The 17,638-nt window shown below is 32.5% G+C and overlaps 1 protein-coding gene across 1 annotated transcript; it reads left to right on the top strand.

The window, feature by feature from the left end:
- Positions 1-8,856: 8,856 nt before the first annotated feature.
- LOC145032705 (APETALA2-like protein 3) lies at positions 8,857-12,044 on the top strand. The gene is made up of 10 exons (XM_078981604.1): positions 8,857-9,012; positions 9,170-9,722; positions 10,003-10,028; positions 10,160-10,190; positions 10,304-10,582; positions 10,667-10,776; positions 10,869-10,999; positions 11,071-11,142; positions 11,225-11,435; positions 11,847-12,044. The coding sequence occupies exons 2-10, from the start codon at positions 9,220-9,222 to the stop codon at positions 11,888-11,890; spliced, it is 1,407 nt and encodes a 468-aa protein (XP_078837730.1). The 5' UTR covers positions 8,857-9,012; positions 9,170-9,219; the 3' UTR covers positions 11,891-12,044.
- The last annotated feature ends 5,594 nt before the right edge of the window (positions 12,045-17,638 follow it).

Here is a 17,638-nt window from a genome sequence, read left to right as displayed (position 1 = left end):
TCCAGACTCACACTGTGGGCCTAGGGGTAATCTAGTCTATAAAGATGTGGACCCAGTACATGCTGTTATTTGTATATGTGTATTGTAGTGTATCGGTATTTTGGGGGGAACTCACTAAGCCTTAGGCTTACGGTTTTCAATTTTGGTTATAGGTACCTCAGATGATAGTGGGAAGGCAAATGTGTGATCATATAGCTCCTCACTTTTATGGCTATGTTTCTAGGATACTTTGATATAGAACTATTTTGGAAAACAAATTAGTAATAACTATTGGTTCTAAATGTTTTAAAAAGTTTAAATTTGACTGATTTTTATGGATGTTACAAGTTGGTATCAGAGCCTTGGTTTGATTGAATTAGAGGAACACATGTGTGAATCCAATCTCAAACCAAGGAAAAGACTATCAAAATGATTTTTCAAAAATGTTTTCAAAATATCAAAGGAGGATGCAATGTGTACGATCAGCCGGAGCCAGTAAGTAGGCCCCAAAATACCATACAATTATTTGATCTTGTGATATGTTAGAACAACATGCTAGTACTAGGATAGGGATCTTTAGGAATTGCATGAGAGAATTTCCTGATTACATGATTCCTGATAGCCTAGAGTTTTCTGTACATGAAATTGACATCATTACTGTAGTTGCTTGTGTATGCATCACGATTGTACATAATTAAGATCTTATATCCTGAGAATGTTTGGTTTGACCTTATTTCATGTTCTTGTTCGATGAAGGGCTTAGGGTAGGATCAGGTATTCAAAAGTATATAGGGTCCAACTTTATTTATGGATAGCATACACGAGTGCAGCAGGGTTAGTGGAAGCTTCATGGGTAGGTTGTGCGAGGCTGGTAGGCCAGTTATGAGATATTCAACATTCCTCTAGGAGTGAAGATTGAGTGCTTTCCAGGTTATGTATATAGTTAGGATTTTGTGGTGATACTTGAGACAAATATGGGTATGTGTGAAAGGTAGTATGGGCCCGTACTACTGAAAGCACAGGACCCATACGCGTATCAAGGAAATCACAATCCATGGGGTTTAGTTGAGAGTTGGTTCCTTGTCATCATATGAGTTACCAAAGATCTTTATGGTGTATTATCAGAATGGTGGTTACGTCCGTGTACTCTCGTACCACTGGTACATCACTCACAGTCGCCTTACCTGCCTCCTGGGTATCCATAACGTATGCGACATACCATGTGCAACCCTGCTAAAGGTAGCGTCTAGCCCTTGCCACCGAACACATAGCTAGTCCACGTTGTGGCCTCTTGCCCTGAATCACCATATCTCCCTCACTTGGGGCCCTGACGTGCACCCTCTGTTGCGCACAGTCGATCACCGCCCCATTAGGGCTCAGCCAATCCATGTCGATGATGACCTTGTTCCCACGCAACGGAATGGGAACCAAATCCACCAGGTAGCGATCATCATATAGCCTCAAAACATAATCTTTGAAGACCTCTGATGCTCGTACTGATCGGTCATTAGCAATCTCGACCTCTAGAGGGCAATCCAGTATACCCGAAGACTCAGGAAACCTCTTGCTAAGTGCAAGAGAGACAAATGATCGGGTAGCGCCCGAATCGAATAACACCTGGACTGTGATATCGTTCATATGGAAGGATCCTAACAACACATAAATCATATACATAAATATCATAATTGACATGTAACAAAAGTTAGGGAGAATAAAACATACCCGTCACCACATCTGGTGTGGCATGCGCCTCCTCGACGGTCAACTGGAAGGCTCGGCTCCTCACCACTAGAGCATCTGTCTTGCCCTGTCGACCATCTGTGATCTGTAGGGTCGCTGAAGATGGTGCCGCCACTGGCGCTACTGGTACTAGTATTGAGCATGCGGCATTTTTATAGCCCTTTTGATTGCAATGGAAGCAAATCCAGTATGATGTTTGAAAGGTGGGGGTAGGGGTAGTACAATCCTTGCCAAAGTGCCCAGTTTTGCCACACTTATAGCAACCCTTGTATTCTCACCAGCTTTAATGCTGATAAACTCTTTCAAAATAACTTGTATTCTCAGGTCATTAGTAGACAGGTACCGATGCCAGCTTTTGAGAAGATGGAGCGCATACAAGACTCATCTTATATTTTGATTCATGTTTTGTTGTCTTATATACTACAGAACACACTTGTATTAAAATTATATATTTAATGTAATGGATGATGTTGTTTACTTGTTTACTATTATACTGTATTGTGATACTTTACATGACGTCCTCCGCCCCAGAACGTTTCCGCCGTTCTCGGTTTTGGGGTGTGACAGGTATGAACTCACCTTTTGTGCGATAACGGTTTTGATTACGAGGTAGAAAATGGTGACTTCGGGCTAGAACATGGGGAAGATGTTATCCTAATGGTTTTAATCACATAATAAAGTGTGATTAAAATGATAATTGTAATATATATATATATATATATATATATATATATATATATATATATATATATATATGTTTGTATAACATAAGTTTTATAATTAAAACGTACCAAAACTTGCAATAGAATGCAAGCTAAATACTCATTGAAGTTGTTTTTAACTTTTGAAAATAAGAGGAATTTGAGAGAGAATGTGAGTGATTTTGGTTGTGGTGGTGAAGAAAGGTGTAATATATGTTCAAAATGTGACTTAAATATGAAGGAAAAATAGACGGTTTAAGTGTTTTCAGCCATAAAGTGGCTGTTTTTGGTCCAGAACACAATCCGAGGAATGGGGTTCTCGGTCAGGAACTCCACCCGAGAAGAGTATTCTTCGAACGAAAAGGGAAACCCACCGAGGAGGGTTTGCTATCCGAGTTTTTCGATCGAGAACTCGTTTTTGGTCCGAAAGGGATAAGATCATGTGAAGGTTTTCGGTTGGAACTGTTTTCGGTCTGAGAATTAGTGGTTCTATGCGAGACTTCTCGGTTTTAAAGCATTTTGATTTCTTTATTTAATAAAGGTTCTATACAAATTAAAGTATTAATTTAACTTTAATGAACTAACATATCAACAACTTAGACTTTTATTTTCAAGTTAGACTTCAGTTGACTTTTACAGATTTGAAAATAACAGGTTGTTACAGATTTCATCATAAGTATTAGAATAAAAGTTGTCTCCACTCTCATATCTTTCTTTACTATATAAGTTATCTTGTTATTTGATCATATTTTATAACATGTTATCAGCACGACTCTACCATAGAGCTCTGACTCGTTATTGTTCTTGTCATTTTCAAGTATGTATTTTTTATAAGTTTACATGTACAATGCTTACAACTTATTTTATGGAATTTCTTAACTAACAATTCCTTAACATACAAGTATTTATTTTGATTACTATTCTCATTATGGAATACCATGTTAGTGAAAACTTTCTCTACTTTTCATACTACTAACATGCTCCTGCAGTAGCAATATCATGAGAAATGTTTAAAATAAATATGAATTAATCTGATGTCTTCTTGTGGCGAAACAAAACAACGAGTTATTGATGAAAAATTACTAATCAATCTCGACCGCTTCTAGTGTATTCCTTGTAGTGAATGCAACATCATATAATCATAATAGTCATGAGTATAACCGATGTCATGGAGGTTATCATAATTATCATAAAAATAATAAGATTACAAGTAACCACCAGAACTTGGAAAATAACAAATACTCACATCCTAGATAAAAGTGGATAGGGAAAAAAGAAAGTTGAAAATATTTGTCACTGATGTGTAGTCATTGGTCTTGTACATGCCGCTCTACAAAGCATTTTGTTGATCTTTATCAAGCTTCTCTAAAATCTAAAGAAAAATAAAATACCGAAACAAATTTATTCAAAATGATTTTCAAGAAGATCAACCAAAAATGGCACATTTGGATGTTGCGAATTATCTTGTCTACCTAAAAGGGACAAGTGGTGTTATGGATGGTGATGGAAAAATAATATATATTAGTTTTGTTTCATGTTATTTATTATGTTTTTTATGTCATATTCGTTTCATGCGAAATGATGTCATAACAATCTTCTCCAAGTAATAAAATATGACTTTATTTCTCTAAGTCGAATGTTTCTTATGTTTTATTTATTTATTGAAGAGAAATATGGATATTCGCAAAAGAAATGAAAAATATATGTCATGCAAACAGTGCAAGGATACATAACATTTTTAATAATGAAAAATATTTTGCTTATTTATCAATTGGAGAATCAAATATTAATAAAATAATAGGTAATGCAAAAATGATTGAAGGCCTTGAAAGAGCAAATACAATATTACCACAATGGACAATAATTACAATTAGTGAGTTATTATTTTCATCAAAATCACCAAAAAAATTTATTAAGTTTTAAGGATATTCAGTTCAACTGATATCAAGTTTAAATAACAAATGAATGTGATAAAGAGTATCTTAATATTACAAAAATGATATCATGTAAGAAAAGTCTTTTGGAAAAAGTATTGTCCTCCGGAATGTATTATACAAATATTAGAATGATTGAATCTCATGCTATTGAAAACAAAATGTATGATAACACCTTCATTCAAAGTTTGGCATGACCGGTTGGGTCATCCCATATCAATTATGATGCGCAAAATAATTGAAACTTCAAGTGGTCATTCCTTCAAAAACCAGAAGATTTTTCAAGCTGATGAAATCTCTTGTGTTGCATGCTCTCAAGAAAAATTAATTTCCCATCCATCACTGAACAAAGTTGGGCATGAAAGTTGTAGTTTTTAGAAAGAATTCAAAGGGATATATGTGGACCAATTCAACCACCATGTGGACCATTTAGATATTTTATGGTTTTAATTGATAAGTCAACTAGATGGTCACATGTGTGCTTGTTGTCTAGTTGTAATTTGGTTTTTGCAAGATTACTATGCATAAATAATCAACTTAAAGGCACATTTCCCCGATTACCCAATTAAGAAAATTTGACTTGACAATGCTGCAAAATTTGCATTGCAAGCTATTAATGATTATTGCATGTCGATTGGATTGAACATCCTGTTACACATGTTCATACGTAAAATGGTCTAACTGATTCATTAATCAAACGCCTTCAATTAATTGCAAAACCATTACTAATGCATTCTAAACTTCCTACATCGACATGAGGCATGCAATTTTACATGTAACATCACTTATACACATCAGGCCAACCAATTATCATTAGTTCTCCCCTATTCAATTGGTTTGCGGTCAGGAACCAACTATTTCCATCTAAGGACGTTCAGATGTGCAATTTATGTACCCATTGCTCCACCTCAAAGAAAAATGAGAATTTATGTTGGACATGAATCTCCATCTATAGTAAAATATTTAAAACCATCAACTGAAGATTTATTTACAACTATATTTGATGATTATTATTTTGATGAATCATATTTTCCAACATTAGGGGGAGAAATAAAGAAGCTGAAAAATAAAATCTCTTGAAATAAATTATCACTTTCAGTTTTAGATCCTCGTTCAAATTAATGTGAACTTGAAATAAAAAGATAATTCATTTACAAAATGTTGCAAATCAATTTTCATATGCATTTACTGACCCTAATAGAGTAACAAGGTCTCATGTACCACCTGTAAATGCTCCAGTTAGAATTGATATTCTAGAAGGAAAAAATACAACTACAAATGAATTTATGGCACGCCTGTAGCGTGGAAGACCAACTGGTTCCAAATATAAAAATCTTCGAAAACGAAAGGGAGCAAATATAATTGATGATCAAATAGAGAAAACATAATCTCTTGAAAAGGTTAATGAAGCTCTAGAAGAGCCCAATGACACAAAAAAAGATAACAAGGTATCTGGAAAAAATGAAAATGATGAGATCTCAATAAATTATGTCATGACAGAAATAAGATGGAACTGAAATAAGATAGATGTCGACAATAAATTTTCATATCATGTTGCGAGCGAGATTATGGAAAAAATGAGGATCTTGAACCTAAATCTATAGAGGAATGTAGAAATAGAAAAGATTGGCCAAAATGGAAAGATGCAATCAACAAAGAGCTTAATTTTCTTACTCAATTAAAAGTTTTTGGACTTGTAGTTTGTACACCAAATGGAGTAAGACTAGTGGGACACAAATGGTTATTTGTGTGCAAAAGTAACGAGAAAAATGAAGTTATGAGATATAAAGCAAGACTTGTTTCACAAGGTTTTACCTAAATGCCCAAAATTGATTATGAAGAAACATACTCTCATGTGGTTGATGCAATTACATTCCGTTATCTAATAACTCTGGCAACACATGAAAAACTAGAGATACGTCTGATGGATGTAGTTACCGCCTATTTATATGGTTCACTTGAAAATGATATTTATATGAAATCATAGAAGGGTTTAAAGTACCAAAAGCACAAACTTCTAATTCTCGAAAAGTATATTCGGTAAAATTAAATAAATCTTTGTATGGATTGAAACAATAAGACCATATGTGGTTTAATTTTTTAAATACCATTTTGTTGAAAGAGGGCCACAAAAATGATCCAATAATCCCATGTGTATTCACAAAAAAATTCGGATAAGAATTTGTTATAATTGATGTTATTGTAAATGATTTGAACATAAATGGAACTCCTATAGAATTGGAAAAGGCCACTTCTTGTTTTAAAGATATAATTGAAATGAATGATCTTGGTAAATGAAATTTTGTTTGGATCTTCAAATTAAGCACACAGAAATGGAGTTTTTATACATTAGTATCTAGAGAAGGTGTTTAAAAAATGTTTTATAGGAATAAATTACATCCATGAGTAACCCGATGGTGGTAAGGTACTTAAATGCCAAAAAGGACCAAGTTCAACATCATAAAAAACATGAAAAATCTTCTTGTTCCCGAAGAACCAGATCTTAGTGCTATTGGTGCACTAGTATATCTTACTATTAATACAAGTCGTGATAAATCTTTTGTCGCAAACTTATTAGCAATATATAGTTATTATCCAACAAGAAGACACCGGAATAGAGTCAAATATATTCTTTGGTATCTTCGAGATGCTGGATATTTATCTGATCCATATAAAGCTCGAACTCAAACAGGTTATTTATTCAGTTATGGAGGTAAGAAAATTTCTTGACATTATGTTAAACAAACTTTAGTTGCTGCTTATTTTAACCATGCAGAAATTATGACAATTCATAAGGCAAGTCATGAATGTATTTGGTTAAGAAAGTTAACTCAACATATTCGCAAGAATTGTGGTCTAACTTTTAACATAGATGTTCCAACCATACTATATGAAGATAATACGACTTGTATAGCTCCATTAGAGGAAGGATTTATCAAAGGAGACATAACCAAACATATATCACCCAAGTTCTTTTTCACTTATGATCTTCAAACAGAGTATGACATCAACATCCAGAATATTCAATCAAGTAACAACATTCCTGATTTGTTCACTAAAGCACTTCCTACATCCAAATTTAAAAAGATGGTACAAAACATTATTATGCGGAGCTTCAAGGAAATCAAGTGATGTGTCGATCAAGGGGAGTTGGAAATGTATTGTACTATTTTCCTTAGCTATGTTTTTCCTACTGGGTTTTGTTAACAAAGTTTTTAACGAGACAACTGTTTCCAATATTTATTATTAATCATGTACTATTTTTCATTAATAAAGGGTTTTTCCCATGCGGTTTTACCTATTAAGGTTTTAACGAGGTATGATATAATCGTCAATCAAGGGAGAGTGTTATGAAATTTTAGTTTGTGAATAACCATTAGATTTCTCATTTCTCTCATAACTATCTATCATTATTTAGCATTAGTAACAATCATTTCAATGTGTTTTATAAGTGTAATAATGCACCATAATAATATGCATTCATCTTTCATCTTATTTTGGTTGTATAAATAGTAAACCATATGTATTAGAAAGTTGATGATTTCAGTACAAATATTAGAATAAAAATTATATCCACTCTCATATTTTTTTTACTTTATAATTTATTTTGTAAATTGATATATTTTATAACATATAACCTTTTAATAATTATTTTGTTTTTAGTTAGTGTTTGGTGTGAAATCAATATCTATTTATTAGTAAAATTTTAAATTATAATTATAATAAAGATAAAAACAAATTGAAATCACGTGGATTACATTCAATATTGCTATGTCTTGTAATATTTGACTTTGATTTGGGTAACGATAAGACACCACAAATTACAATTAAATTCTTTATTTTTTTAAATCAGTTTAACATTCAAATAACATTTTTTATTATTGATATTTCATATAGATTTTGATAAAACTTTGATTTTTCATAAATTAATTTCTTTATATAATATTATATTCGAATACTTCCTAAGAACTCCTTGCCTAAGCTGAGCACTCTACTACACAGTCGATCGAATGCATAAAAAATAATGAGTTCCGCAATATTGGATTTTAGTAAAAAAAAAATATTTTTTTTTCTTGAAATTATGGAATTATTTATCGAATTTCAAATTTATTCTTAACGAGTACTTTTATTTTTTATTAAATCCGAAATCGGAAATATCTACCAAAAATAGATTATTTTGTTAAATAAAAAATATATATTTTTAACCGGTCCAAAGATTCTATTCCAAACTTATGATTATTTCATAAAAACAAATGTTTTTAATTATTTTCTTAAAAATACACATAAATTATTAAGATTACTTAATGTCTCATAAAACTAGTCTCGATACTCTCTTACGTGTTTACCGACTAATTTTTGACAAACATACACTAAATTACATAATTAGCCCTGCATTCCTTAAATCGTAGAATCCACGCGCTACCGTTTGCTTGTTTGCTTCCTTCAAACGTCCCATCTTCACACACTCGTCTTTCATGGGTCTATTTCTCTTTTGTTGCTGTTTAGTGTTTCCTTCCCTATCAGCACACAGCAAATACACCCTCTCTCTCTCTCTCTCTCTCTCTCTCGAAAATCTACCACTCCCTAAAATGGAAGCAGACAACCGCCGTCCTTGATTCCGTCGCCGACTGCTTGTATCTCGCTCTTCATCCGATCAAGTATTATGAAAACTCTATTATTTCCATTCTATACAATATCTGCCCGCGTTTGTGTGCATATACGTGTATATATATATCGATTTTATCTAAGCACGGTGTTGATATATCGATGTTGCAATTTGATTGATCGTATTTCTATTAATATGTATGTATGCAGGTTTGAAAAGTAAAATTGTAGCTGAATTTTGAAAACTGAAGTCTGAAGTGATGTTGGACCTTAATCTGAGTGTTGATCAGAGCGGGTTGATATCAAAATACGCGGAGAATGATGGCGGTAAGCAGTTTCTCGAGGTATGCGGCAGCGGCGGTCGGTTGGAATACTCCGGAGGTACCTCGAATTCCTCCGTCGTGAATGTCGAGATATCGAGTAACGCTGGCGACGAGGAGCACTCGTACTCTTGTCCCGATCATTTCGCTTATAGTTTCGATATATTGAAACCGAGTAACCGAGAAGACGATCGGGATTTTAGGTCAGGGACTGTGGTAACGAAGCAGCTCTTCCCGGAGAGTGATAGAGACGGTGGCTTGCAGCGGCATCAGTGGCTGGCTGTTGTTGATGGAAGTGCCGTAGACGAAAGAAGAGAATTCATGTTAAGGCAGCAGCAGAGACAGCAGGTGAGGAAGAGTAGGAGAGGACCTAGGCCTCGGAGTTCTCAATATCGTGGTGTTACTTTTTACCGGAGAACTGGAAGATGGGAATCGCATATATGGTTAGTCAATTATTACATACATGAATAAATTTGATCATCAACTGCTTCGGTAATAAATCACGACTCATTAACAATTCACGTAACTAAATTTGTTAAGAAACCGATGCTGTTGCTTATTCACCATAACAATTAGATGTTTCGATCGTGAAATGTAACCATAAGAGTACGGGCTAAAACTAAAACGTTTCATCATGCAATCGAGTATTAAAATACTGACAAACATCTGTGCATTTCAATGTTATATCCCTGTTTGATTTCTTCTTTCCTTCTAATTCTGCAGGGATTGTGGGAAACAAGTTTATCTGGGTAAGCAATTATGGATACCGAATTGCATTGGATTCTTTTGGGTTTCCTAATTCAAGTTTTACATGATTCTGTTTTTTGGCCAATAGCTAACCTTTTTGTTTTTGTCTGATTGTATGTGGTTGATTTTGCAGGTGGATTTGACACTGCACATGCTGCTGCAAGGTAACTATCATTTTTTTTGTTTTGTTTTTTTCTTTTTTGACCTTACATTACCATGTGAGGTGAATTGTGAATCCTCCCATATGAAATTAATCTCTTCTACCCCATAATTACAGAGCATATGATCGGGCTGCAATTAAGTTTCGCGGACTTGATGCTGATATTAATTTCAACATAAGTGATTACGAGGAAGATCTGAAACAGATAAAGAACTTAACAAAGGAAGAGTTTGTTCATATTCTGAGGCGTCAAAGCACTGGGTTCTCTAGAGGAAGCTCAAAATACAGAGGAGTCACCCTGCATAAATGTGGTCGATGGGAAGCTCGAATGGGCCAATTTCTTGGAAAAAAGTACATCTATCTTGGATTGTTTGACTCTGAAATTGAAGCTGCAAGGTTTGACTTTTGACTTTTGACTTTTGAGCCTCTCATTCTTTCTTTGAAACCACCATTTGATTGTTGATAATTTATATTTATTAGGGCTTATGACAAAGCTGCTATAAAATGCAATGGGAGAGAAGCAGTCACCAACTTTGAACCAAGTTCATACGAGGGTGAGCTAACTCTTGTGACTGACAATGGAGATGGAGGTACTAAATTACTAATTAACCCCTGGATTTCCTGATTCCATTCCATGTAAACTTTAATTAGTTTTTGTGGTGATTTGTATCCTGAATTACAGCTTCCATGGATTTGAATCTGGGTATTGCTCCTCCCTCTTTACCACTAGATAATAACGCAAATCAGACTTCTGGGAGTTTGAACCAAATCAACTGGCTCTTAGGTGACATGTCTGAGGATAGAAGAACAAGGGTAATTATGTAAATTGCTTTTATTCATAGTTATCCATCTGTTTAACTCATCTTTTTTTATACAATTTTCAGATTGAAAACCACTCTACTACACCTATGACATTAGGAAGTCAAAGTGGTGTTGGTTTTTTTCCAGCTTACCAGGTACCTTTTTTTGATTTGCAGTTGGTTAGAATGTGTCCAAATTACGATTTTAGTCATGAGTTGTGTCCATTTTATAATTCAGGGAACAGCAATAGAGAAGGGTATGGAATGTCCAACTAAAAATTGGGCATGGCAGTTTCAAGGTCCTCATCTCTTTGCTGCAGCATCATCAGGATTCGGTAATTCAACAAACAATGCTTCATCATCAACAACATCATCATCCTCAGCATCATCAACTGCTGTTCCATTTCTAACCTACCATCACTACAATCCATCAATTAGAAGTGGTACAGGTGAGTACTACTTTAGGAGCTAAAGGTACAAGCAGATACAGCATATAAACAACATAATTAGTCAGTTAGTTAGTTTGACATATTCTTGAAAAGCTTTAGGGGGTACAAGTTTTTTTTGAATAAAGTGTTGTGGTAACATTGATTTTGATTTGATATGAAAAGTCAAAAATGTCCCTGGGGGTGGTAACATCGTACATACTACATTGTACAAGTCGATGTATAACTGTTTGTCCTTGTGGGTTTGGAATGTACATTTTGTTTTTCACCCATTCAATGGTAGGGTTTCAAGATTAAATGTACAAACACCTGCATGCTGCGACTTATAAGTTACAACATGAAAACACATGATGTACTAATTTTCATGTAACATGACAAACCTGTTTTCATTGTACCTTGTATTTGTACGTGTAGGATCTCTGGTGGATGGGGAAATATCATGGTTATTAAATGTGTAACGTTTACATCATATGTACAAAAGGAACACATGTTCTATAAATTCAATTAACCGGTAGTTATTTAAAATTAAAAAAAAAAACCTTTGGTTATATACCAATATGTTTCTGCAACTTTATGTACAAACTACAAGGCTCTTTAATGTTGTTTGTTTGTTGGCCTCTATGCTAAAACGACATTGGTAATTGGTAATTGCACATTTGGAGTTTCGGTTCCAATAATATAAGGTTGAGGTTTCGATACTTGTTTTAAAAAATGATTGAAATTGTCATGTAGTCTTTAAATTCAGTAGCTTTTATTAAGTTTATCATCTTTATACTAACAAAAAAATTGTGTATTTCTTGTTTAAACGCTAAAAGAGAAAATGCATATCATATCAACCCCCCCAAAAAAAAAAAAAAAAAAAAAAAACAATATTTAAAGTAATTTTTTAGAATATATAAAAAGCAAAATAAATATTAGCCCAGACTTGAAAATTGCCATAAAATCGCTTAAAAGTTTTAATATACCAAAAAAAAAAAAAAAACCCCAAGATATTTTACAGTTGGCCAATTGTAAAGTTATAGACACCACTAGAAAATCGTTATTGGCAAAATATGTTGTCGCATCATGCCATCTTATAACTCATTCTTACTTAGCTGTCTTTATTTTTGGTTTAATGACAACTAGAACACAAATATAGTTCAAAGTTAATAATGGCAAATTAGAAATAAGAATTTAGTAGCTTCAAAGGATGCTTTCGCATAGCATTATGGAAAATTGGTTTTTTAAACTAAAAATGACAAGGTACAATGTGAAAACTAGTAAGAATTTCACCAAAACTTACATCAAACAAAGAGAAACAAAAATATATTTATTTGGATTTGAAATGCCACCTTAACGTAATGTTTTTAAGAGCTCATTGTCATGGATGCAAGTTCGACATTACTCATTTCTCGTGCGGCGTACCGAGGTCCCCCATAAAACACTGATACTAGCCGTCCCATATTACACATGCCAACTGGTTTTGCCCTGCCATAACCTCATCAAGGAAGCAACACTAGCCCCCGACCAGTTGTGTCTCTAGAACTCTACGACCCCCTTCATTGTCACACACTTCAACGACTCGGCCAGACAGCAACGACTAGCACGACAACGTCCCTTGGGCTAGGATGCCCCCTTTTGAACCCAATGGCAAGCTATTCCAATGGCATGGTCTTTGTCTTATTGGTTAACACGGTCACGAGATATCAGCCCGTGACACTCTCCCACCGCAAAATTGCCGCACGTCCTCATGCGGTGGAAGATGAACCTTTATCCTTTCAAAATGGCCTTTCTTCTAATGCCAAGTATGATCACGTACCGCTACATTGGATCCCAACCGTTATACTTCGATGTCATAATCCTCGACATGTGACCACTCCCATTACTTCCTTCGAGGAGGTAGAGCATTACTATTTAAAAGTTTACATATTAGACCCAAAACAAAAAAATTTGACTGCCCCCCCCCCCTCCCCCTTTAACGACATGACGGATAAATGAATATTAAGATAAAATTATATCTAATTGATGCGTTAGATTGTCTTGATGATGGATTGTGCTGAATAATTGAATGTTTATGTGGATAGTTTGGATAGAACTCTGCTATTCAGAAATAGACAAACTATTTCAATAGAGAAGAACTTTGAGATCAACTCAAGTCTTAAACACTCAAACTTAACTTGTTTATTTCATATGGGCGAAGGCCTATTTATAGGCTCGAAGGAGCCGATTACAATTATTGTTGCAATCGTTTGATTGCAATACGACAAACATATATTTACATTTTAGACCCCTAGACTATGGAGGGTCTTACAGTTTATAACACATCCTACCGACACTATTTTAATACAAACGACAAATACAAATTATTCTTGCCGACACTTACATAATTACAAATATAATAATCCGTTTCACATTGAAAGGACAAGTGTCTTCAATAATAGCTTTTTACGTCATTGCTTACATCATCAATAATGACTTTTTATGTCATTGCTTACGTCATTCCTCCCGCTTCCGAAAAAGCAGATATTTTTTGATTCTTGTGTTAGTCTTCCACGAATAGTGTTGCTTTTTATTTGGGTTGCTTCATGATGGCTTCCATTCTCTTGTTAGTGTGTCTGCTATATGATTGTTGGCACTTTTGATATACTTCAGGTATGGGTGAAATTGATGTAATTGTAATTGCCAACGGATTAAACGTCCACGACAATAATCTTCTTGTAATTTATATCGCCAAAAGCCAAGTATTTATTTGGAATTTGTGCGTAGCTCGAATCTGGTTTGGAGTAGGTCGACTTTCCATTTTTTCAATGTTCTGAGACATGCTAGTGTTTCTCGTTCATGTGTGTTGTAATTTTGCTTCGTTTGGGAAAATGTTCCCGATATATACTTGCATAATTTTTGCTCATATTTATCTGTTTTTAATACTTCAGGTGATACATTTGTATCAATGTATGCTTTTGGTGACATTTTCATATCACTGTACACTTTTGATGGGTTAGATGTGAGGTTTCCCTCACTATCTAATCCTAATAATACTTTTCCGCGTATGATTGCTTTTAGGCATCCTGCCCAAGTGTCTTGTAACACATCTATTTCTACAATTAGAAAATCGTCGATCTTTGCATTATATAAGGTAGGAAGTACTTGAATTTTTTCTTTTATATTTTGTACTAAAATAGTATCTGTATTTGTCCAAGACCAAGGTATTTTTTCTGATATTTTCTTTTGTAAAGCTCTTCTTTCTTTTGCTAAGTTTTTTAAAAATCCTTGTTCTGCACTATAATTTAAACAACCAAGAAATCGTTGTATTTGTTTTCTATTTTCAAGTTTATTAGGAAACATATTTAATTTTTCTCGTATGTTGTCTGTTAAAGATAATTGGCTATTTTCTCCAATTTTTAAACCAAGATATTCAACTGTAGTTTGAAAAAGTTTTGATTTCTTTTTTGATAAAACTAAACCTTTTTATTTGATTCTTTGTAAAACTTTGATAACTGCGTTTATTCATTTCCTTTTGTAAAAACAATTATATCATCAATTTATGCAAAACAAATATGATCTAAACCATTTAAGGTTTCATCCATGAATCGTTGATATATTGCTGGTGCCTGCTTTAAACCGAATGGAAGGACATTCTATTCATAGTGCTTCTAAGGAGGACATGAAAAAGCGGTTAGTGGTTTCGTATTTTCATGTAAGCGTAATTGCCAATATCCAGATTTTGCATCAAATGTACTAAAGTGTGTATTTCCTTTTATTTTTTCCATAATGTATTCTTTTCGTGGTAATTTATATGAGTCTCCAATAGTAGCATCGTTCATTTTCTTGTAATTAATTACCATTCTTCGTTTTCCTCGTTTTATTTCATTATTATTTTCTACATAAAATGCAGGTGCAGAATGAGGACTTGTGCTAGGTCGAATGATTCCCATTTCTAGTAATTTAGTACATTCTTGCTTAAATTCAGAAACATCTTTGATACTATATGGAACTTTGTTTGGAATATTAACTTCGTTTTTTAATAATATTATTATTTCTTGATTATTTCTATTTTTTAATTGATCTAACGGGTTTTCACTAAATACTTCTTCGAGTTGTTTTTCAGCAATTTCTTTAGCGAATGTTAGTAATATGCGTAGTTGAAAGCCAACTTCCTGTTTGATTATTTTAATAAGATCAAAATGTTTGATAATTGCAGTTTTTATAATACCTTTTGTTAGGTGATTGAGACTTATATGATCATTTGTTTGTATAAATGGTTGATATAATTTAAGAAAATTATTTCCTATTACTAAATCTATTCCCGAATCGTGTTGATATATAGTTGAAGTTTTAAATAGTGCCTTTTCAATTACTATATCTATGTCTCTTCCTACGAACCAAATTTTGTGAATTGATTTATCAGCAATTGTAATTTTTAATGGTTTTTCTAATTTTTCCCAATTTTTTAATATCTTTTTTCTTCCGAAACATAAAGTAGCTCTTCTATCTATATATGAGACTAGTTATTTTTCTTGTATGTTAGTTGTAATAAAGGTACTATTTGGATTAATATTTGTTTTCCTTCTACTCATTAGAATTGGTTTATAAATTTCTATATGTGCAAAGTTTTCATATTAACAAGTTGTGTTTGTTAGAACGGTTGAAGCATTGCGTATTGTTTTTAAATTACGATTTTGTGATTTTTTGTATTTCTTAATTCCTTCTTGTAATCGAGATATCTTTTTTAATTGATTACTATATTCTTCACTTTCCGAGTGTAATCTTATCAAACAATTTTGTTCATATGATAAAGTTTTTTCTAAATGTTGAATGGTATTAGAGATATTAGAATTTATTTTCCAATGGTTTTTTAATATATTAGTCCAAAGCATGTTATCTTTTGAAGAATTAATTTGTACTTTTAAATTCATTTTAACAGATTATTAAGGCGTCTGAAAGAAAATTAATTGAATTGTTAATGTTTTTTATTACTATTTTAGAATGATTAATTTGAGTTCTTAATCTTCCTATTTTAATTAATTGATATGCAGTATAATTTTTGTTTTTAGAAATTAGTTCTTGTACTTCACATTCTTTTTTTTAAAATGTTTTGTGGAATTTTCTAAATCTTTCTATAATTTTTTAAGTAAATCGACTTTATATTTATTATCAAAATTACAATATATTTGAGTTTTATTGCTCATTATTTATTTTTACCATGTAAAATGTGGTTTAATAGTGAGTGGTTTTTGTTCAAGCGGTTTCTCATGTGGCTTTTCTTTAATAGTTTTTATTTTTAAATATTTTTCAAGTAATATTTTCTGTTGAGTTAAACTTTGTAATAGCTCAGGAATTTGTTTTAGTACAAGTAAACTTTCTATTTCTATAATATTATTTAATTTTTGGTTAATTATATTTAACTTATCTCCTATCGATTTACCTTCTTCAGAATCAAGACCAATATTATATATTGTTCATTGTGGTAAATTATGTGGTATTTCTATAATCATTTCTTTATCTGGTATGCACGGTTTTGTATTTTGATATGAACCTTCGAGTGTTTTAAAATATTTTAAAGGGCTACTAGATGATTCTATCATATTCTTAAACTTAATGATTTAATCATTTGTTTTATGTTTTCTAATTTTTCATCTTGGTTATTAGTAGATGTTGTAGGTTGATTCTTTGATATAGAAAATCTACCTGTTATAGTTGAAATTGGAGGTTCTATAATTGGATATCTTTTTTTAACGGAGTAGTTATTATTGGTTGAAAATTAGTTTCATTAAAAAAACTATTATTAGTCATATTTGGTAATTCAAGTGATAATAAAGGGGTAAATAATTTATCTATATAAATTCTATCTTCTGTTTTAAACGTAATATTATGATGAGAATTTGTTAATGCATAATTTATTTGATATGTAATAGTAAATGAATGATTCCCTTTTAACATAACATTTTGTCTTAATAATTTATATCGTATGGTAATACTATTACTTAAATTTTTATCTTTTAGACTTAATCCTAGTTGTATATTAATATAAAATTTTATTTTTCCTTCAATTAAATTTCTTTTTCCTTTTGCAATAATACTTTCTTGATTATTAATTATACGATCATCTCTAATTTCTAATTCTATTGGTGTGTCTAAATCGCTAAAAGTACTTTTTAAAATTATTTGAATAGTTGATATATGAATATAAGCGATTTTTGTTCTATCTACTTCTTTAATATTAGATAATC

The sequence above is a fragment of the Lactuca saligna genome, chromosome 2, assembly GCF_052625555.1.
Source record: "Lactuca saligna cultivar CGN05327 chromosome 2, ASM5262555v1, whole genome shotgun sequence".
NCBI classification, from domain to species: Eukaryota; Viridiplantae; Streptophyta; class Magnoliopsida; order Asterales; family Asteraceae; genus Lactuca; species Lactuca saligna.
The sequence above is the reverse complement of the archived record's forward strand: the minus strand, read 5'-3'. Positions and strand labels throughout refer to the sequence as shown.

What these genes read in the sequence shown, in the direction of transcription:
- LOC145032705 (XM_078981604.1), top strand. Translation starts at nt 9,220, where the DNA reads ATGTTGGACCTTAATCTGAGTGTTGATCAGAGCGGGTTGATATCAAAA. An exon ending in TGGGAAACAAGTTTATCTGG is followed by an intron (nt 10,029 to 10,159) that starts GTAAGCAATTAT and finishes TTGATTTTGCAG; the next exon opens with GTGGATTTGACACTGCACAT. An exon ending in CTGAGGATAGAAGAACAAGG is followed by an intron (nt 11,000 to 11,070) that starts GTAATTATGTAA and finishes TACAATTTTCAG; the next exon opens with ATTGAAAACCACTCTACTAC.